Source organism: Gobius niger (genome assembly GCF_951799975.1).
Source record: "Gobius niger genome assembly, chromosome: 20".
In the NCBI taxonomy this organism is placed as follows: Eukaryota; Metazoa; Chordata; class Actinopteri; order Gobiiformes; family Gobiidae; genus Gobius; species Gobius niger.
The window spans coordinates 16,108,333-16,136,259 of NC_136871.1; the positions used below are offsets into that span (position 1 = coordinate 16,108,333).

The 27,927-nt window shown below is 39.4% G+C and overlaps 1 protein-coding gene across 1 annotated transcript; it reads left to right on the forward strand.

The window, feature by feature from the left end:
- Positions 1–14,115: 14,115 nt before the first annotated feature.
- On the forward strand, positions 14,116–27,673 carry mfsd4aa (major facilitator superfamily domain containing 4Aa; the record flags this gene model as incomplete). Its single annotated transcript, XM_079578599.1, has 10 exons — positions 14,116–14,348; positions 16,665–16,863; positions 17,223–17,474; positions 19,037–19,148; positions 21,696–21,805; positions 21,892–22,065; positions 24,061–24,208; positions 24,938–25,008; positions 25,387–25,516; positions 27,315–27,673. 10 exons carry the CDS (start codon positions 14,116–14,118, stop codon positions 27,377–27,379), a joined length of 1,494 nt encoding a protein of 497 aa, XP_079434725.1. The 3' UTR covers positions 27,380–27,673.
- Between the last annotated feature and the right edge of the window lie 254 nt (positions 27,674–27,927).

Below are 27,927 nucleotides of genomic sequence, written 5' to 3' on the forward strand. Positions count from 1 at the left end.
TGCAAAAACATACATTAGCCCTTGATTAGGTTCCATTACTGGGATTTTTTCTTCCCTCAACTCTTTAACCAAACAATAGTAAGGTATTTTCACTGACAATGTGTGAGTTAGTTAATACTGTTTTGTTGACTATTTACTTGTTGCATAACAGTCCGAGAGCTGTAAGCAGCCTATATGTGTTTCACTGGCTTGTACTGCCGTTGGGTGATAGCCGTGGGTAGATGCAGTGAACACAGCCTTGCTCTAATCTCTCTAATCCTGTCTCTTGGAACACTGGAGGCAAAATAGGCCATAACAAACAAAAATAACCTTGCTTGCACTTGAATCTACCTACAAACCTCGTGAAGACCCCTTAATAGCTTTTATTGTTCATGAAAATGGGATTTCAGAGCCGTGCATACCGACTGTTTACTTGAGGCCAAACTGAGCGTCAAACATACTCTGCTCCTGCGTGCTTGACTGACACACATTTAAATTCCCTACAGACTTTTTGTTGTGATACTTAAGATGCGGTCGATGTGTCTTTCAACTCAAACTCGTTGTGAAATATACAGGCCAGACAGGATAAAAGCAAAGCAGAAAACATGGACTTGAATGCGTGCATGTTTTTTGTGCACCTTGCAATTAGGATGGGTTGCTCAACCTCACAGCAAGAAGTGCTACAACTACCTGACTAAGGAACTGAAAGAACTGAAATGTGAGAATGTGTTTTCACATTTTAAGGACACTTGTGCCGTTACACACTTCTGCGGGTAAATTACCTTTGTCACAAGGACTTGCTAAAATGATAACTTCTATAACTACTATTATTACAAACACCACTTAAAATGTAATGTGTACTCCCTTAATTTGTTGCAGGGCTATTTTATTGGTGGTCAACACAGTACACTTACATTATCATGTACAGAAAAAGGGAAGTAAAAAGGGAACTGTGATAAAAAATAAAAAAGTGTACAGCTGCTGTCAGAAACAGTCTTCTCAAATGAGAAAGCACAGATGACTGTATAATATTAGTGTCACATCAAAGCACCTTCAACTAAGGCAAACCTGGCTTATAACAGGTTCATCAAGGAAGTACGTTCGCAATTTTCCCCAGGAACGTACTTCTTTGTGTACCAGCTCAACCTTATGCCAATTAACCAGCATTGTCTATAAAAAGAAACAAATACTTTTCTCTGGAATGTCAAAAGCTATGCCATAATAGCTTTTAGATTTTCTTAACTCAATTGTACATTATTACACTGTTGTACCATCACACAGTAACAAGGTTCATTGATACTGAAATAAATACATGCTTGTACTTCAACAAAGTGGAACTACGGGAGAATCATCCACGGCTTTTGTGTGTGTCACATTCAACCCTAATTGGTGTAAAGTTGTCTCAACAAACTGATGGAGATCAGAGAGGGATCCACAGCAGCTGAAATAAACAATCAAAACATGGCAAAGAATCTGCAGGGACTTAAGAGGGAGTTTGATGCCTCATTTGACTGTGTCCAGCACCTCTAGAAGGATTAGAGGCACGTTCAGGTATGCTATGTATGTGACTCATACGAGAGAGGACACTCGCTGGTCAGGGAGGGGTTGCAAATGTGGGAATGGATTCTGTCCTTGTGTGGGCACATGGCATTGGGCAAAAGGCTTTACGACGGTTAAAGGCGAGGTGTGACATTTGAAGGGCAGAGTATTTAGATGCACAAATAGGTTTATACTCTTCAGTAAAATGAGCCAAGTAATGCTGTCAGCATTAAAATTGTGGAAATGGGGTGCAACTGATAGTTTTGTGGTTGCAGATGCTGCACAGTGCACTTACTGTATGGCAGCATCATGTCTGACCTGAGCTCCAACATATTGCTGAATGTCTCCCTATGCTGTTCTGTGAACATAACAAGGACAACCAAAAAAACAGTAAAAATAGTCAAAGGATCTATCCAAGGTCCTTCCTCTGAGGCAACTTCTTTTGAATTAATTTTCTTCATGAAGTAAATACACTACATGAGCTCATAAATATGCTCATACTTCTTTGGCTGGAACATGAGCACATGATGCCCAGCTCCTAAGGGCCAGGACAGGTAGAATCGCTGTTAGGACCTGGCTTGAACTCAGTGGAAAAACACTGAGGGCACCTGTGTGTGCGGACTCACGTTCCACACTGGTCACCTCACCTTAGACCAACCCTGAAACAAGATCCTCGTAGGCCACCGAACTGGCACTAGAAATACCTCACACAAGACATTCACCCCATTAAAAGTTATTTTTAATCAAGGCCAACTATGTTTAATTTCTGAGTCTAAAGAGATCAAAGCAAAAGGACACAACAGTCTGGCGGCACCTATTCATTTACAGTAGCTGCCCTCACATATTTATGAACACATCACCATCCTCATCTTTATTAACTGACTCTATAATAAAGCCACAGCAGATCTGTAAGATTCATATATGTAAGATTAATAAGAATCCCGAGAATCCCAGTACAGTTTGTACTACACAGAAAGCCATGATGTGTCAGAGAGTGTAAACTTCCTCTTGGGCGCTGTGGCTTCCTGAACAGTGACGCTCAATATTTCACTTCTATAAATCTACGACACAGCAGTGTGTGGTTATAAAGTCGAATGAATATATGTATAAAGTGAATGAATATTGAATATTGAAGCTTGTCAAGCATATACATCACAATGCAAATGTCTGCCATTATTACAAATGATTACATCTATAATACTGTATATCATAAGTGGCAGTGACAGTTTTAATTATGAACACCTAATTCACAGTTTAGCTGAAAATAATCCTTAAAGACAACTCAAAAGAAGAAAAGCCAAAGTAAAACTTAATGAATCAGTTGTTTCTGCTGTAAGAATGTGAGTAGATGTTGAGTCACTGAATGAAGGAAGGACTAATGAGGCTTAGTGGACAGGATCTCGGACTCTGGACGTCACACTTCCTGGATTTAGGTATTTGTGCACTTAAACTGTCAGAGCTTGTCCCAGTCTGATGGCAGCAGTCCAGTGACACAAACCAGGTTAGAATTCACTTGCACTTAGATCATAAGTCTAAAATCATTTGTGCCGTGCTTTCCATAAACTTGTTCACCTTAAATGGCCCAGATCATCAATTCGAGTACTTGTAAATTATTACTATTACAGTAATATTGTACTGTGTCACAAAGCACAAAGACCATCTTCCACCGTTATCACAAGTTACGTCTTGTCCCATGTAGTGCATGTGGACTTGATCATGAGGTACCAGACAGAGTCCTAACTATGCTGCACTACGTGATGAAGTGATGTAGTTCTATAAATATCTTTAAGATAGGACCCTGGACATAGTTGTGTATCCATAACACTCACCAACATGACCACGACTTTATAAGCACCACAACAGAGTCTCCATTGGGACAGAGAACATGCCTGTACAGTTTATCATCCCCAAATAAAATATACCAGAGTACAGCTGCATCTCTTTATACGTTACTTGCTAAAGCTTCAAATGAGGATGTAAAATTAAGGCTGGATTTGTGGCTAATGGCTATACTAGAAAAGATGATCAGCCGGATGGGAGAGTTGTTGCATATGTTGTTGCAGTTAATTGACACGGTGTTTATGTTATGTGATGAGACATTAAAGGCAAGGCAACACTGCAAAGGTGAGTTTCTATTGAAATACTCTTTGGTCACAGCTTATGTTTTAATAGAATATTTCAGTCAGATTGCTCAGTATGAAGGTGAAGTTTACAGTAATTAAAGGAGATATTCTTCTCATTCAGAAATGCCCCTGATGTGTTGTTCATGTTTTCCCTTCCATTCACCATTTTGTAAAGAGTTAAAAATCAGCAAAGGAAGGAAGTAATGCAATAAAGGGTCATGATGAAAAATACATTACAGATTTGTTGATTCTGTTTATGTATTTCAAGTGTGATTGTCCTTTAGTGTTGAACATTCTGTGGGGGACAGGTGCTCATATGTCTTTTAACACAGCAATGTATCAGGCTAAATATAACCCTGCCTTTCACTATAAATAACAACATTCAGCCTTATCATAAAGAGAGGTGCTCACATCAACACAAAGGCATGACCTTGTGTAGTTCAGACAGAAGCTCTGACCAAACACGTGCACATATTTCTGACGGAAATGGGGCACAGCATATTCATACCCGAAAAGGACATGAGTTTGGAGAGCACACTTCACTGTGCATCTGAGATTACATTTTTCCCGAAGGGAGGGCAATATGCTGTAAGCAGAAACAAGACCATGAGTAGCACGCGATGGTGGAAAGCTACTTTTCTAGCCACCACTGCCCTGGAGTGGACTGACAGAAGCCTTGGACCAATCTGTGTATCAATCCGTGTATCCGGCCTCTCAGGGGCCCAGAATTACCAGGAGCCTCGTGCATCACCACCATCATCAGGCAATTAAGTCTCCAGTGTTTGCCAGCTTTACTGACTTTTCACCAACATTAACACTATTAAAATAATAGTAAGGACCGAGACACTTTTAATAACAAAATAATAATGTTATATCAATAAAATGCAAACTCTCACTATTGTGCAAAAGACCAGCTGGTTCTTAATTGATCAATTTATGATCATGTAGATGTGAAAATCGTCCGAGTGGCTGTCATCTGAAAAACTGGTCAACTGTGAATAATTATAAATTACAGAGTACAATTATCTGAGAGTTTCATGGTTTTGCTTTTTTTTTTAAAAGACCTGAGGTGACCAGAGATTTCATTTGGAATCTACAAATCCAAAGCTATGTGGGTCTGCTGGCAGCCTGTGTTTGCTGTGTGCCATAGACTGATCTGCAGTGCAGTGCAGAGAGTGCACGTGAGCGAGAGTGCACATGCCAAAAGAAGAGACCACTGCTCTCAAAATCTGAGGCTTTTGGAGCTCTAATGCAGCCCTCGCTTCCAGCTTTTGTTAAGTGAGTATCCCAGCCTCAATCCTGCCCCAAATAGAATCGCTTATCTTCAACATGTACTTCATTCTTAACAATCCCTGCAGCAACCGCCAGCACAGACGCTGCGTCAAAGCGGTACATTAACGTCTCTGTCAGGAAATCATGCCCCGCATCTCACATGTTCTATTAATACAGTCCCATTAACCTCTAAATGCCCTGCAGATACAATGAAGATGGTTGAGTTAAGTTACTGTTGAGAGGATGGCCGCAGTACGGTTTGGCAATACAAATCATAAAACATTAAATCCCAATAAACAGATGACTTTAACTTACTTAGGCAGGACAGAGAGTGGCAGGTGTCTGTTCTCAGAGACAGAGAGAACACGGCTGGGACCTGAGAGCAAGGACTCCACAGCCATATTTATTTTTCTGTGTATTATTTTCACATGATATAGTGAGTGAAGGAGTTATAACCTTTTTCGCCCACAGCATTTAACTAATATTCATCTATCTTAGTCCTATTTGTTTAGACCCATAATTATGTTTCCTCTGAGTAGGTTTACCTTAACACTAAAAACATGTACACAATAGGCCAGGGTGCAGAGAAGTTTGTTTGTGTGAGCAATTTGGGCCAACACTCAAATAAACAAATAAAATAAACAAATAGATAACTGGTTGTGATCCAATTTCATGATACCATTTTTGTAGCTTAAATGTCAACTCTGTTCAATCTTTAAACACTTCTTTTTACCAGAATTGTATATTTTTATCTGTATATGACTTTTACTACGCTTCATTTTGAATCTTATTTTTTGATTATGATGAAAAGTCTCTTAATTTAGACACCACTTTAACAGAACCCCGTTGGATGTTCTGTGCTTATATAACTGTGTGGCCCTGGCCTTAGTAACATCATACCTGAGACAGACAGACCACATGAGGAGAGATATACGTGCACCGGGTTTACAGGAAAGAGTTTACCACGTCTATCGCACAGTGAGACGAGGTGACTGAAGCGGATAACTTACTCCTTATCATGCAGTGTTTGTCATCCAAGGCAGGTTAACGTTATTGACGGTCACACCGCACCAGCAACCCTACACACACAGGAAATGTACACGATTCTCTGAAGAAAAAAACAAGTAGAATTAACAACCTTTCCCTACATCAATTGAATATGCTACCATATTAAATTGAGGGGCGCAAAGGTTACTAAAGTCACGAGAGGCGGTGACAGGACAAGGATGCTGGCTCAAAAAAAAAGCGTCTGATGATGTAGATTGGTCTATGATGTCAATGATTTTCTTACTTTTGAAATATTTGTGCTACTGTCAGCAGTTACCAAATAGTTGATTTGCCTTTGTCGTTTAAGTTCAAAGACATAATATTTACATTATTCAAAAGGTCTATGGGAATTTTGAATGGGATTTATCCGAACCCTGTGCTGGGCTCTATAAACAGCAGTCATGATACTCTATAGATTTCTCGCCACCTACACTGCCTGAACAAAAATAAAGTTGCCACAAAAAATAGGTCATGGGCTCCAATATCTAGTTTTAGCTTTTATTACAGCACACATTCGCTGCTGCATTGTTTCAATGAGCTTCTGCAATGTCCAAGTATCCAGTGTCGCATTCAATTTTCATCAAGATCATGTATCAGGTGGCCGAGTGTGACCACTGGGCAAAGCCTTCTCCAGCACCAGATTGTCAATGGGGCGAAAGATCTGGACTCTATGGAGGCCAATCCATGTGTGAGAATGATGTCTCATGCTCCCTGAGCCACTCTTTCACAATGTGAGCCCCCATGAATCCTGGCATCGTCATGTTGGAAAATGCCCATCAGGGAAGAAGAAACGCATTGATGGAATAAGCTGGTCATTCAGGATGTTCAGCAGATCTCATTCTTAGTTCCTGAACCTAGACCCTGACCAATCCGGTAATCATAACATTTCCAAATCAAAAAGGGTTGGAAGGGAAATTAAAAGGACGTGGTGTTCATCTGTGTTTTTTTGAGATTATACTCATTTTCATTTTAGTCACACAAACTCCAAGAATAGACTTTGTTGTCTCTGTGTCACTGACCTTTCCGCTGGCTTGTTTTTACATCAGCCACAGTTGCTAAAGCGTGTCTCCCCTATGGCCAAATCCCATAGCTGCACTCAAGTCCAGCACAAATTAGAATTCCCTCTGCTTTGTGCGCTCGTCGCCTACAGGACAAGAACAACCTGTTCCGGCACGTGGCAAACTTTAAAGTCAAATACACGGGATTGGACGAATCGCTGTAACGTGGTTTGGAAAAGACATAGGGAGAATGTGAAGAGTTAACGGACAGCTCATACACCAATGCAGCCGCTTTACATCCCTTGATGTAAAGCGGGAAGGTTAAATATAAACTCGCCCTCAACAAAGGAGTATTTGATGTGAATGTGTTTGAAGGGAGGCAGAGGGGGCAGACACTCACAGCGGGTCAACAGGAACAGCTTAAAGCCTGCCCGGTGTGTTGCAAGGCTTATACAGATGGAAAACAGAAAGTGACCTTTTTTATATGTATATCTACTAAGGGGGTCATTTATCAAGGCAGGTGCTAAATAGTGGATGCAAGCTGTAAAGTAAAATCTGCTGATTTGTGGGCATGTGGCACTTCATTTACCAATGCCCATATTATAGTATCAGGCCTCCAAATCTGATTCGTAAATAAGACTGGGCTCTGTGAATAAAAAATGCATCAATGAGTCTGCTGCTGATCCACTTTTGCAGGTGCTTCTCGCTTTGCACATATTAAAGTTCAAGTTTGCGTCTTTAGCGGCGTTCGTGCATAGACAACTCGTGATACTTTACAATCAACCATGATGAAAAAATATAAATATGAGAAGAACATTTTAAAACAATAACATATATACTGTATCCACAACCTCCTTGAAAAATTGGCTGAGGGAGTTGCTCAAAATAGCCTTTATGAACAGTGGCTCCACACACCCCCTGCTCTTCAAAGAGGGTAAACAGCCACTTAGCGCAATGAGTAAACGCTGGGGCGATTATTGTTTGCCATCTCGGGATTAAAACTTGTCACACTTTCCATGACTGGGAGGGTAAGCCCCAGGCATGTGAAGAGACGGGCCCTAATGCCCCCCCCCCTCCACACACACCGACTGGACAAGCACCTGAATAATTGAGGAAGGTCATAGAAGAGCTTTTGGCGCTAAGCCGAGACCGCCGTTTGATACCTGTCCTTCAGACACGACACTGACACGATGCTACTTTCTCTCCACACAGTTGTTCATTTGCATCTTCTTTCCGGACAAGTTTAGCTGTTGGCATTTATGAGTTTTCTGCTGCTTGCTCTTTATAATAATGTTGTTGTTCTGCTAAATTCTTTGAGTTGCCTTGTGTACGAAATGCGCGGTATAAATAAATTTGCCTTGCCTTGATTCTACAGTATCTGTGACTTTTGCAGCTCAAATGACATACATTTGAATGTCTTTTAGGGGAAAGCGCATAAAAGAAGCATGAGAGTGCTATGTACAATCGAACAAAATGCAACACATGTTATCTTCAAAGAAAATAATTGACGCCAAGCCAAGGCAATCCAAGGACTTCGAGCTTGTTAATGGTCTAAAAGTAACGTATATCATGTGACTATATCTTTGAAGCAGCTCATACGGGATAGCTATATTCAGATTACATCCACTATGTTGAATATCATCTTTAAAAGCACTTTACAATACTGAACAATCTAAATCCCAGTGTTAGAAAATTAAGACCAATAACCATAATAAGAGGCAGTAACATACCTTTGATATTGTAGACTAATATATTGCTCTGTAGGGGGAATTAGTTTCTTTGGTTATGTTTTATGGACCTAAATCTGACATTTCAAACATTTACTGTATGAACCTCTTATCCGAAATAATTTTTTCACAGCAATGGAACAGCATCAGCGCACATCCCTTCAGAGTGAAAAGTGAAAGGGTATTTTAAAACCAGGCCAGTATGTAAACCACAAGATGGAAAAGCTGAATCATTTCATTGCTATGTGTGACTGGAAAGTTAGGAAATTGGGTGAGTGAAATAAATCTTGGGTGGGAAGACAGGTTGTCATCATCCATGTGACAGCTGGGATTACATTTCCAGTGACGTTACTGGCTGAATGGGGCAAACCAGCCAGTCTAGGAAACCTCCATGTGAGGAAATCCTCAAAGCAACTCATGTTATGTAAGAGCTCCTGGTGGTGTCCATTAGGGAATATAGTCAAACTACAATCAGAGCCACAACAGCCATCATTATGATGGGCGGCACGGTAGCGCAGCGGTTAGCGCCTCCGCTTCACAGCTAGAAGGTCCCGGGTTCGACTCCCACCAAGGACGGGGCCTTTCTGTGTGGAGTTTGCATGTTCTCCCCGTGTCTGCGTAGGTTTCCTCCGGGTACTCCGGTTTCCCCTACCACTAAAAACATGTGCAATAGGTGAATCCTCCAGCCAGGTGATTCTGACCATCAGCCTGGCTCCACATCTGGAGATGGGTCCCCGGGCGCGGCACTGCCGTCGACCACTGCTCCTTACGGGTTGCCCCAGCGGCATCGAAGGATGGGTTAAATGCAGAGAACAAATTTCCCTACGGGGACAATAAAGTTAACAAACAAAACAAACAAATGACCAGAGTATTATTAGTTTTCAGCTGCACTGTAGAATAAACCAAGTGCTTGACTATAGGATTTCATGTTAGCAAACACTAAAAACTACATTTAAAATGGCTCTTTCCATTGTATTTGAAAACAAGAAAAAAGCATCACCTGCAACACAGCAGTAAAAGATCAGTCTTTCATAAATGTACACATGATCTGTGGCACTTGTTGAGAAAGTCATAGATTCTACACCTATGTGGGAGAAATAACACACATTTTTACCAACAGCTGATTTCACAAACGTGTTGGAGTAATGCATTAGGTAACTACCACACTGCCCTGGGTCATGATCCCTCTGCCCTCTGTTAGTCAGAGTAAAACCATCTGGTACATAAGTGGCTCTAACAACATGGCTTGGGTAAATATGTAGTCCTCAATAGAAAAGGGGAGCACCTGCTAATGTCTGTTGCAGAAATTCTGTCACAGAAGCTGTTCCTATGACACAAGTCGTGTCAGAACTAATAACTGTGAATGTAAATATGACCTTCAGTGATGTTTTATTGTAGTAATTTTAGCATGATTTTATTTGGACTGATGGCTGTAACGGATGAATGGTTGGTTGAATGAAATAAAATAAACTAATAAACTAAACTGTACTGCACTGTTTTTAGAAAAATATTGAAGCACAAAGTGAAAAGGTTTGATTTGTAAAATTGATCAGCGCTGATAATAACAGCAACAACAAAAACAACTGAGTGACAAGATTCAGCATTTTTTTTAAAAGTCAATTGCATTTTTGATGCTGCTCTGACGCAGAAGAGCGCCGAGGCGTCAGCAAAGGTCAGAGCCGAGCTCAAGAAGAACAATAGCAATGTTGGCTACAGTTCCCTCAATCAAACAACACTGCACTGTTCTGTGCACTGGCTCATGAGCAGAGAGCGTCTACACCCCAGTCTGAGGAGCCAATGTCTTCTCCCACACAACAAAAGCACTTGTTTCCTCAAACAACTCGCCATTTTACCCCATGTTATGTCATAAGAGGAGTCTTAAAAATGTTATGTGTTTGCACTTGCTGTTGCGCAACGACTGATGATTGTATAAATAAAGTGATTGACAAAAGGTCAATTCTACATTTTCACCACTTTATACTTATAACACAAGCAAGTCTTTGCAAAGAAAAGTTCAACATTTCCCCTGCTATAAAAACTGCCCTGATAACATTATAATCTAGGATCATTAAACTGAGCTTTGTTACCAGAGTTCAGACAATGTCAACCAGGAGCCGACCTTCAAATACAACACCATTTGTTTGCTGATAAAAAGCCATTGCTGCTTTAGTCGTTACGCAAGGCCTAAGTGCAGCCAACTTGACCAGGACGTCTGTGGGAGCTGTTAGAAAGAGAAACTGAAAAGGGTTTTGATTAATTAGAGCAAAACGCCCTCTGTCCCCCCGGTGCCTGTAACAAACCCCACCTGCAGGGTCCGGGTCCCGGGTCTCGCCTCCTGCGGGATGTACTTTGGAGCCTGACTGGCGTTTCTGTGAATTCTTGTGTTTGCTAAATGCAACAGGAACAAAAACACCGGGAAAACAACATTGTGCAGGCTACAAGGAGCGGACAGTTGCGTAACCCACTCCAGAAAAGGGACGGCAACTGATTAGAAAGGGGACCAACAACCCAATTAGGTTGTTCTCACAATCCAATAAATCACCTGATTCTGAACCTTATGAGTCCATCCTTCATCTCCGACACTGATAAACTCTATCGCCTGGGGTTCTGCATTGACTTTCTAACGGGTGTCAAACACATACCAAAAAAAGGAAACACTAAGGTCTAAACACAATTTAGACCTTTATAATGCACCTTTATTGTATGAATATAATAGTAATAGCATTAATACCTGATGGTACTGAACGGTTAAATCCTGTTACAAAGCAACAAACATTTGAGGGGGTTACATGTTTGTGAAAGCTCTCATTTGTCCAGGAATGTATTCATTGTAGTGATTTAAGCTTCTCAACGACACAACAATTATTATGTTTTTATAGCCAGGACATGACAATATCAGCTACAAAATAACATACAGGTCTGGCTATAAGAACAAAATAGTATCATTACTAGAAGACCTAATGAACCTAACTGGACATGTCACACAACTTTATTTGGATGATTATAAAAGGAAAATTGTACCTCTGCTTTCGCTTTTGAAATCTGCCAATATGAAAGACAGAAGAAAAGAAAATATATCTGTCACAAAAATGATAGCCAAATCCATTGATTCATTCATGTGAAAGTATTAATTAGTAAGTAAGTAAGTAATCTTTATGTATATAGCACCTTTCACAGACAAAGGCCACAAAGTGCTTCACAACACTACAAAAGAAAAACTACAAAAGCAAACAAATGTGCTAAACAAACGAAGAGAAGAAGAAAGACGGGTGGTACTAGAAGTTAAACCTTCTCACTGGAGGTTTATATCCGATGTGCTGTATGACCAACAAACTACAGTGTGGATAACAGCTCAAGAACCTATGTGTACGACTATTGAAAGCCTGATGCAAACAAATGAACACATTTCACTGTTGGACATGTGCACCTTATTAGCACATTATTCCAGAGACACGAGCCATTCATGAAGCCATCAACAGAAGTGACCCCAGTCCCTAACCTGTTTGCTGCCCCGTGGCCTGGTGCCGGACTGTTTTACTGTTGTTCTGTGACCTCCTCCGCTCTTTTGGCTATGGGACAAGTCAATCCACTGGAGATCCCTGGTGAAGTCTGTCTGAAGTGACTCATCTGATAAATGAAAATAAAATAAGAGTTAGACGATTTACATGATAAATTGTGTTTGACTAAAGCTGCTACAATTGTAACCAGTGCTGAATTTTGTGTCGAGTAATACACTGTATCCATTTGTATTTTCAACATGGTAATATATTTGATAAACTTATTTTATGTATTTAATTTAGTTTATTCTTTTAATAGGGCCAAGTAAAAAAAAAAGTAATACTAATCTGGCAAAACTGATCAGTTTTATTATTTTTTGCACGGACCCACACGACTTCATTGCTTTGTGCTATGCAGCATCATCAATGTTGGGGTTGTATTACGCTGCCATAGCTGCTGCTTTTAAAAGAGTTTATTTGGTGTCACGTTTTCAAACCTAAAAATGTTTCCCACTCCTGCCGAAACCCGGGATCGAACCAGGGACCTTTAGATCTTCAGTCTAACGCTCTCCCAACTGAGCTATTTCGGCGGATGAAACGAGAATTGTACAAAAACGCATCTTATATAAATTGGTAAATACGGGCTTGATATCAGGTGAAATGTATGCATTTTGCGTAATGTCGCGTAGCACGCAAATATTAGAACAAGCAAAGGAAAAGGTGGCTAATGGCATAGCAACACTAGCTAGTTCTAGCACGGTTGGCGCTGGAGTTAGTCACCACAATTATATCCCAGCTTAAGTTTTGAATACGATGTGATGAAAAAAGTCTACCCATTTCTCTCACTGCCGACTGCACCTGCCCCTTCAAAAAACCTACCGTTCCCTCCATTGTTTCCTCAGTTTGGTCTTCAGGTTTTTGTTTCCTTTTGAGAGTTTTGTGAGTTTTCTAGTTGCTGTGTTCCCCCCCCCCCCTAGCCAACAGCGCCATCTTGTGTCGTCAAGCGGTAACGTTATATCCCAGGACGACGGGCAACGGTAGACCCGAGAGTTTAGACTTATTAACTTATTAACTTATTAAGGGTTATTAATAACTGGTCAGTACCATACTATACTGTAAAATTAAAAATAAATCTTTAAATCTAACTTTACACACTATGGCCAGTACTTTCACGCAGTGTTTTTACCTCATTCTTGCAAGGCGGAACATAAACCCATTTATTGAACAGCAGATGGCGCTACACTATCTTATTTGAGAGAAAGATGAGCCCGGGGATATTTTTCACCGTGAACAGCTTAAATGACATTACTTGGCTAAATGTTTTATTTTGCATTGAGGTGGCGATATGTTCAAGACTTACAGACCAACGTATCTACTTTGAACTCGGGCCCTGCGCAGCCTGGGTGATGACATTGTGTCCTACATTTGCAGATTTTTTATATCTTTTTATATGTAATTGACAGGATGGAGAGGACTCGAACTCTCGATGCTGAAGGCAGACCATTGTTCGGCCATATTTGCCTTAATCACAGGGATACGATTTGGGGATTTAGGTGCAATAGTAACCCACCAATGGACCTACTGAAGGTTTTCATTTTTCTTTTTTCTTTTTATTCCGCTATTGGAGTATTTAGTTTGCTCTGAAATTAGAGTAGAGAAGGGTAGGCTTGCCTAAACCAAAGAAAATGTTTTTTTTTTTTAAAGTGTCTGGTGACTCTAAAACTGGTGATGCAGAGAAGGGGCGTCACTTTGAGCCAGGGACCAATCAGCGCTCAGTCCGACAATGAGATAATTAGGCTCGTTAACTTGAGAGCACACTGACTTTTTGACTTACTTTTGAGGGCACTCGCTTTGCTGTATGTCCTGCAGAGTTGCCGAGTAGCACTAGGCTAACTGTGTTGATGGACCTCTACGGGACACACAAAAAACCGAGATGACATTATGGGATGAGCGCGTCTGGACACTGTTCAGGCGCCAGTGGAGGCACACGGTGACTTACTGGAGTGTGTTCTTCAGCTTCGGCCTGTGCATCGCCTTCCTGGGGCCCACCATCCTGGACCTGCGGTGCCAGACGCACTCCACACTGCAGCAAATCACCTGGGTCTTCTTCTCTCAGCAGTTCTTCCTTCTCCTCGGCAGCAGCCTGGGGGGACTTTTCAAGAGGACGTGAGTTGGGAAATGAAATTACCTGAAACAGTAACAACAGATTACAGGGCTTGTAGTTACTGCACCTGAGTAACATGTTGAATAAATTGTACTTCTTTGTGTAGTTTATACACATTTTTCTTTTACTTGAGTAATATTATTTTTTGAAATAGTAGGAGGCTCTGTTTGATTTGTTACTCCTGGTAATAAGTCTTTTAGTGACAAGCCACGTTGACAAATGAAATGTAAAATTCCAATTCAAAGTTTCTTGTGCAGTATTTCTTTTTTTTTTTTTTTTTTTTTTGAGCATGTCAGAATCCTTGCTCACATTATTTTCGTCGGCCTACATCAAGACGAAAACATAGCTAGATCAGACTTCTAAATTTGAAGTAAAGTTGAGTTAATATTTTGGCTACTCCTCTTCCCATGTAGCTTACCTACTGCATTGTAGTGAGTGACCCCTCTTCAACTCACCTCTCATTGTGATAATAAACACTGCAGTAAGCTATAATGCACACAGATAAAGTAAGCCATTATGTAGACTATAAAGGCACAAGTACAAACGCAAACACAAAATTGTTATACTGTTGTTCACAAGCTTGTGAATGACCAGTTAGGACAACTTTTATCAAGGGTTATCAAGAATATACCAAAAAAAAACTTGTATTATCTTCATCTAAAACTTCAGACAAATCTATGTGTATAATTTTTGCATCGATATTGGATTAAAAAAAAATATTTCCATTTTGTTCAGCGACGTGCGTACCAGGACACAGTGCACGATGTGAGATTTGACTGGCAAATGTTCAGCAGTTACATACATGCCCATGTGTGCGCCTACCAGACCCACTCCAGTTGGTTTCATTATCACTGGTTTCACCTACAAGGACTTTATCAAATTATTATATTAAATGAACAATGTGGACAAGGAGAACAAATGACACGTGAAGAACGATGAGATAAGGAGATAAGTCTAGTGGGTCAATGTGCTATATGTAAATGGTGCACGCGATGACATTACTGTGGCAACAAAAATCTAAGGGAGCACGTGTGACATGCCCAAAGTAAAACTCAAGTTACACGAGAAGCAAGTCTCAGAGGAAACAATATTAATGTATGTAAACATGAATAGAGGAATTGTACATCCAGAACAGCTTAGCTTTTTCCTATATAAAGAAATTAGAAAACATTTTTTGAAACACTTGTCCTTCATGCCAGGGGACTGCAGATGTAAACTACTACTACTACTACTTTTACTACTTTTTATTGTATCGGCCAAATTGTACAGCATAAATGTATGAAATACTTTTACTCAACTGTCTTGTAAGTCACTATGATACGAGGTTTCTGCTAGAGGCATAAAACTAAACATGCAAAGAATGATGAAAAACCTGGGTAATAAGATAAGAAAAGATAAGATAAGATAAGTTGAGATAGCCTTTATTAATTTCACAATGGAGAAATGTACTTACATTCAGCTCTCAGAAACACTCAGGGTGTGCAAAGAGGCAGGAAATGTGAAAAAAGCAATTAAACGGTAATTGTTTTTTTAAATAATAAATGAAAGGTTGAATTATTCAATAGTGAGCTGAGTTGATTTAAGGCAAGCATATATAACGAAATTATCCAAGAATTATAAGAAACCAAACACCTTGGAATTCTCCTTGATAATAATAAAGTTCAGAGTCAGGTCAAGAGCATGTGTAACAAAGTAAAATCTAACTTGAGTTGGCTTATTTTCATCAGGAGGGTTGTCCCATCAGGTCGCCCTGTTATAGTTTAAGCAATGATTTGTCCCCCACGTCACTCTTATTGCATCACATCTTTGTTACAAACCTCTCCTTCCACACTCAAGCCTGTTGTTTCAGCTCAAGCATGCAGTCATCAGCTCAATGACTCATCATTGTGATGTTTTTAAAATGTTAGTACTTTTAAATGTTATTTTAAGTGTTTGTAAGAGTCAACGCTGTGCTTTACCAAAATATAGAACATCTTTTGGACAGGGCACATTTTTCACAATGGTTAAAAAGGCTGCAAACTGGCATGAACACCTTCAACAGAGGTCTGAAACAGTGACTTAGATCAGGCCAAAGTTCCACACATGATAAAGATGCATTAAATGTAAATTGTTGATATATAACTCCCTTTTTATATATTAAGCACGTGTTTTGTTGAATGTGTCTTAAAGCCTCCTTTGGAGGAGAGTTTAAAAAAATAGCAGTTTTACAATAACAATTGAAACCATGTGCTTTTGTTTTGTCCATACCAAACGAATAAATAAATCCTTTTATTTGCCATTATGACTTCTTTATCTTTACTTTCTTTCATGTCACTCAGGTTGCTGTCTTCCCTGTGGGCTCTCTTCACATGTACAGTCATCATATCCCTGATATTTGCCCTCATACCGCTGTGTTACAATGTGCTAATGCTGTCCATCGCGTTGGCCATCACAGGAATGGCCATGGGCGTGATTGACACCGTTGCCAATCTGCAGCTGGTCAAATTGTACCAAAAAGACTCAGCCATCTTTCTTCAGGTACAGATGACTTTGACTTGATTTTTGACAAAACAAAGAAGGTTATATTGTTTAGCCTCAAAACTGGCCTACAACGTTTGTGTTTGCACTAAGATAGAGCAACAATCTTGTATTTGTTTTTATTCTATACCTGACGCCTGATGCCTGCACTTGCATCTGCCTGTTTGTACTCTTCACTTGTTCACTCATACTACTCTCTGCTGCAGACCACATCTCATGCCTGCGCCCAACTGCATGGCCGTTCTCCGTTACCTTTCCTTTTCTGAGGGGTCCTTTACAGACTATTTTGTGTATCAGCATGGGGCAGAGGGATACGGCAAAAGTGATATTATTTTGATGTAATTGTGATTGTCTTCCAGGTGTTGCACTTCTTCATTGGCCTCGGAGCGTTGGTCAGTCCTCTGGTGGCTGACCCCTTTCTTTCAGAGGAGACCTGTCTCTTGGCAGCTAACTCCACAGCGGTCAACTCAACTTTTAATCTGAAGCACCTCCGCAGCAGCCTGACAGGACCTGGGGCTGCTCTCACCAATGTGTCTCAGTATCCCCTGTACATCCAGGGCATTGCTCTCACCCAGGTGTCCTATGCTTTCTGGATCATGGCTCTTATCAATGTAAGTCAGTCTAATATGACATAAACTCATGCACGGACTTGAATCGACTACATACTTCGCCGACATATGCAATACCTATTGGACATGTTTTGCAGAGAGCAGCTAGAATATTTACTCAAATAAGAGCAACTTTACTTTGATATAATTTTATTCAAGGAAAAAGTGACAAAAATATGTACTCAAGCAAGAGTAAAAAAGTACCTGGGGTAAATGCTACTTGAGTACTGAGTGACTGTGTGTGAAAGTCTGATTTATGATTGAGTACTGACAGAAATGATGAGAAACTAAACATGACAGAGACTGAAATTGCAGAAAAATTTCCAAGAATTTTTTCACAAGAATTTTTCTTGTAAATTTACAATTTACAAGAATTTTTCTGACCAATAAAGTACATGAAACACAAATGATATCTGTATTTTATGCATCACAATAAGCTTTTGCCAGTTGAAGATTTACTCACAGTGGAATGGGTTGCATTTAAAAAAAAGATACTTCATTATAAAAGTACTCAAGTAGAAGTAAAAAGTACCATATGATAAAACAACTCGGTTACACTTTATTTTGCACTACCTTAATACATTACATAATCTGCTTTGGAACAATCTGTAATAACTCGTACCTATGTTGCACATACACGATAGAATAATGTGCATTAGTGTTTTGGAGATACATAATGTAATAAGACAGAAGATCCTTAGAGCTAGATCTTGTGCCTGGTGCAAGGGTGCGCTAAGTCTGAAGCTGCAAGATCTACTCAGCGCAAAATGTTACAATATAGTCTGCGTTTTGAAACACAAGATTAAGAGTTAGGGCTTAAGGTTATGGTTCAAGTCTTTGTCTTATTACATTATGTACCTCCAAACTACAAATACATCATTATTCCATTGTGTGTGTAACCTATAAGAACAAGGTATTACACATTGTGACTGCATTACATTGTACACAATTTGGCAGGTACAATGTATTAAGGGTAGTGTAAAATTAAGTGTTACCTAATAAGGTGTTACCAACTACACTAGCAGATGTTGTATCAGATCTTGTATTGCTACTGGATTGATCAGAGAGGTGAGCTCCTACAGTATTGCATTAAGTATTGTCTGTGTTTTGGCCACAAGTGGCAGAACTTGTACAGAAATATCACTCATGCCAAGTCACACCCATGGTCCAGCCCTCTTAATGTTTAATTATAGCATGTATAACTATTCAAGCATACTGTAGCCTCTGAACACTTATGATTCAATGTAAGCTATTGTCTCCCCAGGGTTCATTACTACATCATTTGTGGCTTTATTATTAGTTATTTTTACAATGGTGAAATGAGTGCGTCACCATCACCACTCCCATTGATTGGTATTACATTATTATTGCTTATGACTTTAACCAATTCAAAAGATAAAAGTCTCGCTCTAGGTTAACATGCATTGACTGTTTTCTCCACTCTTTGCTGCAACAATTCTGAGTCAGAATAAGAAAGTTCAGTGTACACAAATTGGATCAGCTGACAGGATATTCAGCACAACAACGGCCTCTTTGTCAAATTTAAGTGCTGTTTGTCTGTGCAGCTCCCTGTGCCCATCGGCGTGCTGGGTCTGATGTACCATGAGAGGCTGCTGCCCTGCTCTGGGACCAGTCCACGTCTGCTGGAACAGAGGCCTGCAGCTGAAACTCAACGAGGTATCCCATGTGTTTGGTCACTGTATTGTGTCGCTGCTTAATCACAATTCAAATACATACAACAAAGCAACAACTAGCAATGGATATGTTTACATGGAGACCAAAAATCTGATCACAATCTGATTTCTGGAGCTCTCAGATTATTGAAATCATGTGAAAAAGACAAATATTAAAATATATAATATGCCGCATATATATTTGGTACCAGCATCTCTGACAGATTCGCTGGTGCTGCTCTGTGTAAATATTTATAAATCAAATATAAAATCAATCCTGTTCAATGTGGAACAGGAAGCCAGTGGAAGGATTTAAGAAAGCTGCTGATGTGTTTGTATGTCTTTGTCTGCGTTTGAACCCTTCTAGCAGCATTTTGAACAGGTTGAAGCAGTATAATGTATTTTTGTGAAAATCCATTACAATTTGCTCCTGATAAGTTTTTTCCAGATTTCGTTTATTCATTCATTCAATCTTTATTAAGGACACAAGTGAGAACACATGATCCATATTTATGTTTAAAAAAAAAAAGAAGATAGAAAAATATTAAAATACTGCAGATAACTGCAGCAACAAAACAAGGTACCAGCCATTCTCTAGCTGCCACTCACATAAAGACACGAGCGCCAATGATTCCACATTTTTCATCTCATTGAGCTGATCTCAGGACACACCAGAGTCCGTATAATAGCATTCTGAGAGTTGCTCAGTCTACACATAAATTTAAAATAACAATGACGAAGTGCAGCAGGACAAGAGCGTACTCAGTCAGCAAACATCTGACTCTCACTACAATGTCTAAGCATCTTTACCAGCAGCCTCAGAGAGTTATTATAGGCAGCTGTGGGCCTCTGCAAGCTGGACTTTTTAAAACTTCGCCACAGCTGTGCGGATACAGAGGAGAACAAAAAGCTTTAAACAGATTAAGCTTGACATCTACAGAACACATAGAACTTCCTGACCAACATGTTCGATTGTCCATAGACTTTACACACCTGCCCGTGCATGTCCTGGTCATCAGTAGGGTCACTACAGATCCTTGGTTCTCACAATCATTAAATAGCTTTTCATAGTGTTATATGTAATATCATTATCAAAGCCATATTGTGAACAGATATTCAGGAGATGTTGAAGTCCTGCACTGTATGGACAGAACACAACCAGGTCACCTGCATACATGAGGTGATTCATGCCAGAGTCTCCTGCGACACATCCAGTCTTACAATTATTGAGCTGTACAGAAAGATCGTCCATATAAATATTAAACAGCAGTGGGGACAGCATCCCACCCTGCCTGACCCCATTGCTGACCCTGAAGGAGTCAGACACAGACTCACCCCATTTCACCGGCATGGTCTGCTGAGAGTACCAGAAAATGAGAATTCTAATGAGATAAGCTGGAACACCTCTATTTGATAGTTTTGTAAATAGTTTGTCATGACTGATTCTATCAAAAGCTTTAGATGCATCAAGGAAACACAAAAATATAGTAGAGCACTGGCAATGATATTTATCTAGTAACTCCTTCAAGGCAAAAATACATGTATCAGTACCATGCTCTGGTTTAAAGCCAAACTGGTTGGCAGCTGTGTAAACATACGATTCAAGTCTGTTCTGGATTACCCTCTCGAGCACTTTTGAAACAGAACAGGCCAAGGCTATAGGACCCGGGTTAGACCAGAATCAGTTAAAACTCCAAGATTTCTGACTTTCATATCAGGTCTCTGTCCTTCACCTCTTAACCCTTGCCTTAACCGAGTGTATTTCCTCCAGTTTGGCTTTACCCAAATCTTGAAGCTTCTGGACCGGAGGCTTTAGGCCAGTGTGACGCCTCATTTGAAAGCTAAGACCTGCAAAACTGAAATAAATGGATCTTTTTTTTTTGCGTTATTGCCATGTCGTCGTCACTTTTTCCACTTTCTTTGTCATCTCATTTTTGCTACTATTGTGTTGTGTTTTTGTCACTTTTTTGCTGAACTTTCATCAGTTTTTTGTCACATTTTTGTAACTTTTTTGTTGCGCTTTTGTTGATTTTTTTGTGTGGCTTTTTCATTTGTTTTTTTGGTCACTTTTTGCTTGCACCTTCATCACTTTTTTTTCACATTCTTGTTGATTTTTCTTGGCTTTTTTATCGCGTTTCTGTCACATTTTTGCTGAGTTTTTGTTACTGTTTTTGCTGCACTTTCATCACTTTTTTGTCACATTTGAGCCACTGTTTTGTTGGGGGGTTTTTTGGTCACTTTTTGATATCTTATGTTGCGTTTTCATCCTTGTTTTTGTGTCGTTTTTTGACTCTGTTTTCAATAAACATTTAGATTTGGGTAAAGCCAAACTGGAGCTAATGTGCTCGGTTCAGGTGGTGGTTAAGAGGTTAAGAAAAGCTGCACTGTAAAGCCCATTAAAACATATCTTTAGTTTTGTTTCTGATCAGTGGCAAAGACGAGTTCCCCTATTCAAGGACAGATCAGTGGCTTCCTGTGTGAAAACGGCCTCTGTGCTTGTAGCTGCTACACCGAGATGAAGATGATGTACTGTACCACTTTGCATCTCCAGCACACATATTCCACTGCTGTAACCTGGCCAAACTTCGGGGACGTCCAGCTTCGTTCTTCATCCTTCACATTGTGGGTGGAGCCATCTTGTTTGTCACTGATGGAATCATTGTGAGACCTCTTAAACCTAATTACACACATATAATGCATGTCATATTTGATCTTAAACCGATGATGCTGTCTTGTTGCTTTTGCAGGGCTCATATTCAGGCTTTGTGTACACCTACGCTGTGTCCCCTCCTTTACTCATGGCGCACAAAACCGCTGGATATCTAGACAGCATATTCTGGGCTGCCATTACGCTGAGCAGGCTGGTGTTTATCTACTTGTCCTACAGATTCTCTGCTCCGAGGCTCATCATCTTGAGTTTGGTAAGAAAATAAACTATTTCACTTCAAACACGGTAACCCTGTTTTCAACTGGAATATCTGACAAACTCAAAGTGGCATGTGTCTTTGGCGACATTCTTCTTGATTTGGACTTTTAAATGACAAGAATGTTTAGGTACAAGCAGAAAATCGCATTTAAATCACATGAGGCTGCAGTGTGCGTCTCCATCCAGGTTTTACTTCTACCGTTGTCCCGACTGGAGTAGCTGTTTGGTGTATGTTTGAGCAGTGGTTGGTGTTATGGCATCGGGACCCCCAATCACCCCGGGATGACAAACTGTAACCCAAAAAGGAGTTTTAAATATAATGTAAAATGTTGTCTTTTCCTCAGATAATATTGTTTAATAAGCACTCAATAAGCCCCAAAAAAGCTTGAAATGATGATTAAAAAACAACACGATAAGGGTCATCTTAACAGACTACGGTAGTGATTCTATATTTTTCTGTCCATGAATATTAAAATAAATGTTTTCTAGGAAAGGCTCGCGACCCATTGAAAACGGTTCCACAAGCCACTTTTGGTCCCACCACTTGAGAACCACTGTGTTAGAGGAACATAAATACAGTTTTCATTCTGAAAAGAAAAAGGAAAAATTTCATTCAGGCTTGTATAAAGGCTGTCCTTTCCTTTTTCAGGGACATGAGTTAGATGTAACCACAAACCTAAGCGCTGTTGAACCAAGACCAGAGTGAGTGTGTGAGTGTGAAAGAGGTTGCGATTGTCAGCTGTCAGGCTACTTCAGATCAAATATTTGAACTGACTTCACGGATACAGAGAGCCAGGATGTTTGAAGCGAATTTCTCTGCTGTATTCCTTATTGTTTATTCTTCATTATTACTAGACACCTCTGTTTCTGTTGAAATAAATGGATTATTATTTAACTTAGTGCACTTTCAGTGAGCAGTGTTGCCTGAATGTCAGTGTAAGTTGTATTGATGTTATTAACTTCTACTTCCTTCTCCTTTGAGCAGCACAGCATTGAATAATCTGATAGGTTTCCTGTTATTGACACTTACCTTAACACCTAATACATACATATTGTCAAGAAAATGCTGGCCTTTGCTCCATGATAGATTCTCTACATGAAAACACCCCATGAGGATTAACATGTTACTAACAACATGTTTTATGAGGCTTTGAGGATGAGTTATTCCCTTTAGTGGATGATAAATGTTTATTTATTTCTAAATAAACTTTTACAGGTGCTTAAAAGATTCAAGCTACTTGTTGAAATTGTGTTTATGCTTTTGGTTTAGATGTTGGGTTTTGACAGTAGACCTTTTACAGTAGATTATACGTAATCAGTAGACATGTGATTGATCCATAAACACAGCAAAAGCCAGCTCTCCAGCTGCCGAAACCCGGGATCGAACCAGGGACCTTTAGATCTTCAGTCTAACGCTCTCCCAACTGAGCTATTTCGGCTCCGTGGGTGAAGAGCTTTGCAGCTCAGTCGCACGAGTACAGGAAGTGCTGGTGCTACACAGGTCTGTGCTGCGCTGTGGAGGAGGGGCAAATTCTTCAGATAATTCCATTACTCATTTAGCTCCAGCGGCCATTGCTTTATTGCTCTTTAAATCAGTTGTTATGTGAACTATTATTGGCTTATAATACAACATTATGGTCCCAGGTCTTTGTTCTATATCTAAATGTTCAGAATCAGACACATTAGTTTGTAATGCATTACAAAACTGCAAGGAGTTGTTTATTACTGACTGTTTAAACTGTCGAAGCAAAGTTTAAAGTCCAATCCAAACAATGAGCTCTCATTTCCATAGGACAATCTGTAAACCTGTCGATTATAAAGAACCATGAGCTACAATCATTTCAGTCACTATTTAAAATTGTTTTGTTTTTTTGCCCAGATCTAAGTTGCATCGAACAGAACAAGGAAACAGGATTATAAGATGTTGAGGTCATTACTAAGTGCTCTTTCCAGAAAGTTTGCCTACAATAAAACATGCCTGTGTCCTCAGATAGGGGTAGTGGTTGTCCATGGCCTGCTGCTGATCTTCTACACCAGTCAAGTGTTCCTCTTCATTGGGACCACCGTCCTGGGCCTGTGCATCAGCAGTGTGTTCCCCTCCATGCTGGCCTTCACCGAGGATGTGCTGGAATACAAAGGCAGGTCATTCAAGTCTATTTCTTCATTTTTCTTAATTCAAAAAGAAGCGTGTAGAACAACAGACAGAAACTGGAGTTTATATATTAGAGCACCAACTTATGAGCAAAAATAAATATACTGTGTGAGTAACGATAAGTACCGAAATGTCTCAAGCTTGTGTTCAGTGTAACACTTCATTTAATGTTGAAAAATGTATCTATAAATATCACTTGACAGATGTGCGTTGCTATATTTCAACATTTTACAAGCTTCAGTTGAAATGTAGCACATCATTAGTTTGAAACTTTTAGAGGAAGTTTGGACCCGTGCTCAAAAGGTCAACCTCCAGCTGCCGAAACCCGGGATCGAACCAGGGACCTTTAGATCTTCAGTCTAACGCTCTCCCAACTGAGCTATTTCGGCATGCAGAGGTGCAACAATAGCAATCCTACACCCAGATAACAATAGGAAGTGCTGATCAAGGCGGTGAAGTCAGTGGGGGAGGGTCTTTGTTTAGACGGGATCATGAATATGCCTCAAAATCTTAGGCAGACAATAAAACTTTTATTTGTCCCACAAGGGGAAATTGTTTTTGTGAGTTAGTGAGAGCAGTAATAGTAAGTGCAACAGGTGAAGAAATATGTATTTATTTACTTAAGTCCTATGGCAGATTATACTTCATCTGTTTGTCAGAGTTTTGATCTATCTATAGTTAAAATGAAATAACAAATATATTTCCTCTGTTACAGGTTGTGCCACGACTGTCCTGGTGACTAGTGCGAGCACTGGAGAAATGATTTTGCAGCTTTTGGTTGGATCTGTAGGTCTATAAATATTTGCTTTAAAATATCATATTTTTATAGAATGATACTCATGTCATAATTTAGAGGTGAAAGTGCCTTTCTCCAAACTGAAAACAACAACAAAAAGTTGCTATACAACATACTTTGCCATTATAACAAAATACAGATACATACAGTGAAAACCATATGTTTACATACACTTCATGAAAAGACACATTTGCATTTTTTTCTCACAAACCAGAAATAACTTTTTTTTTATTTTATTTTTTTCCGGTCAATTACAATTTTGTGTCTTGTTATAAAGTGTATGTAAACATGGTTCCCACTGTATCTGTAATTTGTTAAACCTGAGGTTTTGTGTTTCCGTCTGTATAATGCTGTTTATTTTGGTACAGATCATCCAAGACCAGGGCAGTTACGTCTTCATGTTGTGCTGCACCATAGCCTCCTTTATTGGCTTCTGCCTGTTTATACTGTTCCTCTACGTGAGACATATCCACAAAAACAGCTACAGTCACCACACAGGTATTTCAACTGGTGTTTGTCTTTTAGCAAGATATTGAAAAACAGGGATAAATCAAGAGTGTCATGGTGGTGCAGTGGTTTGAAAGAAACTCCCACGTTTCCTGGGCCAGGCAGTGAATTTGTGAGTGCTTGGGGACAATAGATGAAAATGAACACATTCATTAACATGCACTGTCTTGATCAAATGAATAAAAATATAACCAGTGCAGTGAGCATGGGCTAACAAAGACCCACACGCTATGTTGGGTTAAAGAAACAAGACTTGTTGAACTTTAAAGGCATTTTTAATCCAATAAAAGCAAGAAAGCAATATTTACAATTGTGACCAAAACATACACAATTTTTCATATTTCATAAACATGACCTATTTGTGACACCCATTGTTAATTTTGACAACATATTTTATTTTAGTTTTAGTCTTAGTCTTTTGACTAAAATGTAATGTAATTTTAGTCGAGATTTAGTTGAAAAAATCTTTTAAATTTTAGTCTAGTTTTAGTCGACTAAAAATGCCTGTCAATTTAGTCGACTAAATTTAAGACTAATTTAGTCGGCTTTGCATTGATAATATTCATTATAATCATATTTAATCTTGTTCCTCTGCTTCATGGAGCTGCTCCACATGAACAAAGCTCAGAGCTGCTCCTTTGGCAGAGAATTTACATGATCTGAGGCTCTTTCAGACGGTCAATAGACGTTTGGATGATTTTAGTCTCTCCTTTTCATTTTTATTTAGTCTTATTTTAGTCGACTAAAATATCTGGACATTTTAGTCATAGTTTTGGTCTCATGAAAAACTTTTAATTTAGTTTTGTCCAATTTTAGTCGTCAAAAATATCACTTTGACTAAAATTAAGACTAAATATTTTAGTCGACGAAATTAACACTGGTGACACCAGATCTGAGATAAACATGTTCACAGATAACAATCATCATGTGGATTTATTCACTATTGCAATTTTTCTTTTTACATTATATCACAATAATTGATGCTTTCATATGTTGTTTTGGTTACAAATCAAGTCCTAATTAATCAAGCCTCCAGTCGATAAAGCTCAGACTGAAATCTGGAGGTTCTTCGCTTTCAAATGAAGAATGCCAAGTTCTGTTTCCTTTTTAATCCACAAAGAATGCATCCTATTACCTTTCAATCAAAAATGATTTAGATCTCAAGTAACGATGCAAATGCCGCGGTGGCCGCCCCAGCGGTTTGCGTTCGTGCCCCACAGCAACGAGTGATTCCTGGCTGGAAGGCGCCTTTCTGTGTGGAGTTTGCATGTTCTCCCCGTGACTATGCAGATTTGCTCCGGGTACTACGATTTCCCCAATCATTACAAATATGTACAATAGAATCCCCTCTGGGGCCAGGATTCCCCTAGAAATGAGCTTGTTCATCTCAGTGGGACTTGCCTGGTTAAATCAAGATCCAATCATTGCTCTGAAAATGACTTACAGGGATGACTTTCACTCAGGGTTTGAGATTTCTCTTTTGATATTCAGGGTTAGAAGAATGCACTCAGAATTACATGGGCAACATCTAAAAACTGTAATAGTACGTAATCAGACTTAATGCTAGCTTTGCTTTTCGTCATTCATTAGCCGCGCAGCCGTGCCAAATCCTCTGGACTGTGCTGCCCTCCTTCGGTCTTCTTCCATAAGGCTTTATGATGTGGATATCACATCGAAGATGCATTACAGCAACCAAAAGGATTAGACTAGACCAGGAATTACCTCTTTAGGTCGCACAACACTTTACATTTGATAGTAAATAATATATCCCCTCATTCTCTCGTTCCAGATTGCACAAAGGACACACATATGAAAGAATTGCCATCCTCTCTTCCAGGATCCAGAGTGGAGTGAAGACTGAAGGCAATATATTATCATTAATGCTGGACATTTGTGACTATTTGTTGCACATGATGATATTTTATGAACAATTATCAGTGGAGCCAATATTTCATGGTCTTTATGTACTTAAAATAATACACTGGTTTAGTTAGATATGTTTTATTGTTGGTCTCTTCTCCTGCACATCTTGCACATTAAAATGCCACTTAAAACAAGCAGCTTGTAAACATCTGGAAAAGCATCACACAGAGAACTCTAATAAAACAAAGCAACAAATGAGTTGTATGGTTTTACATTTTAAGATGAGCTCAAGGAGAAACAGATACATACAAGAGGGAGGAAAATGCGAAACCTCTTAGACTGATTTTTGCTGTATTTCCTATTGTCTATAATAGTAACAACCGATTACCTTTGAAAATAAATGTTTTTCTTTCTTAAGAAAAAAAAATGCTATTGATTTTGTTCATTGTACTTTACACAACTTGCAGAAAGACATTCTGCAAGTTGATGAATTTCTATATATAAAATAGTAAAAAGATTTACATGGGAAAAGAACACAT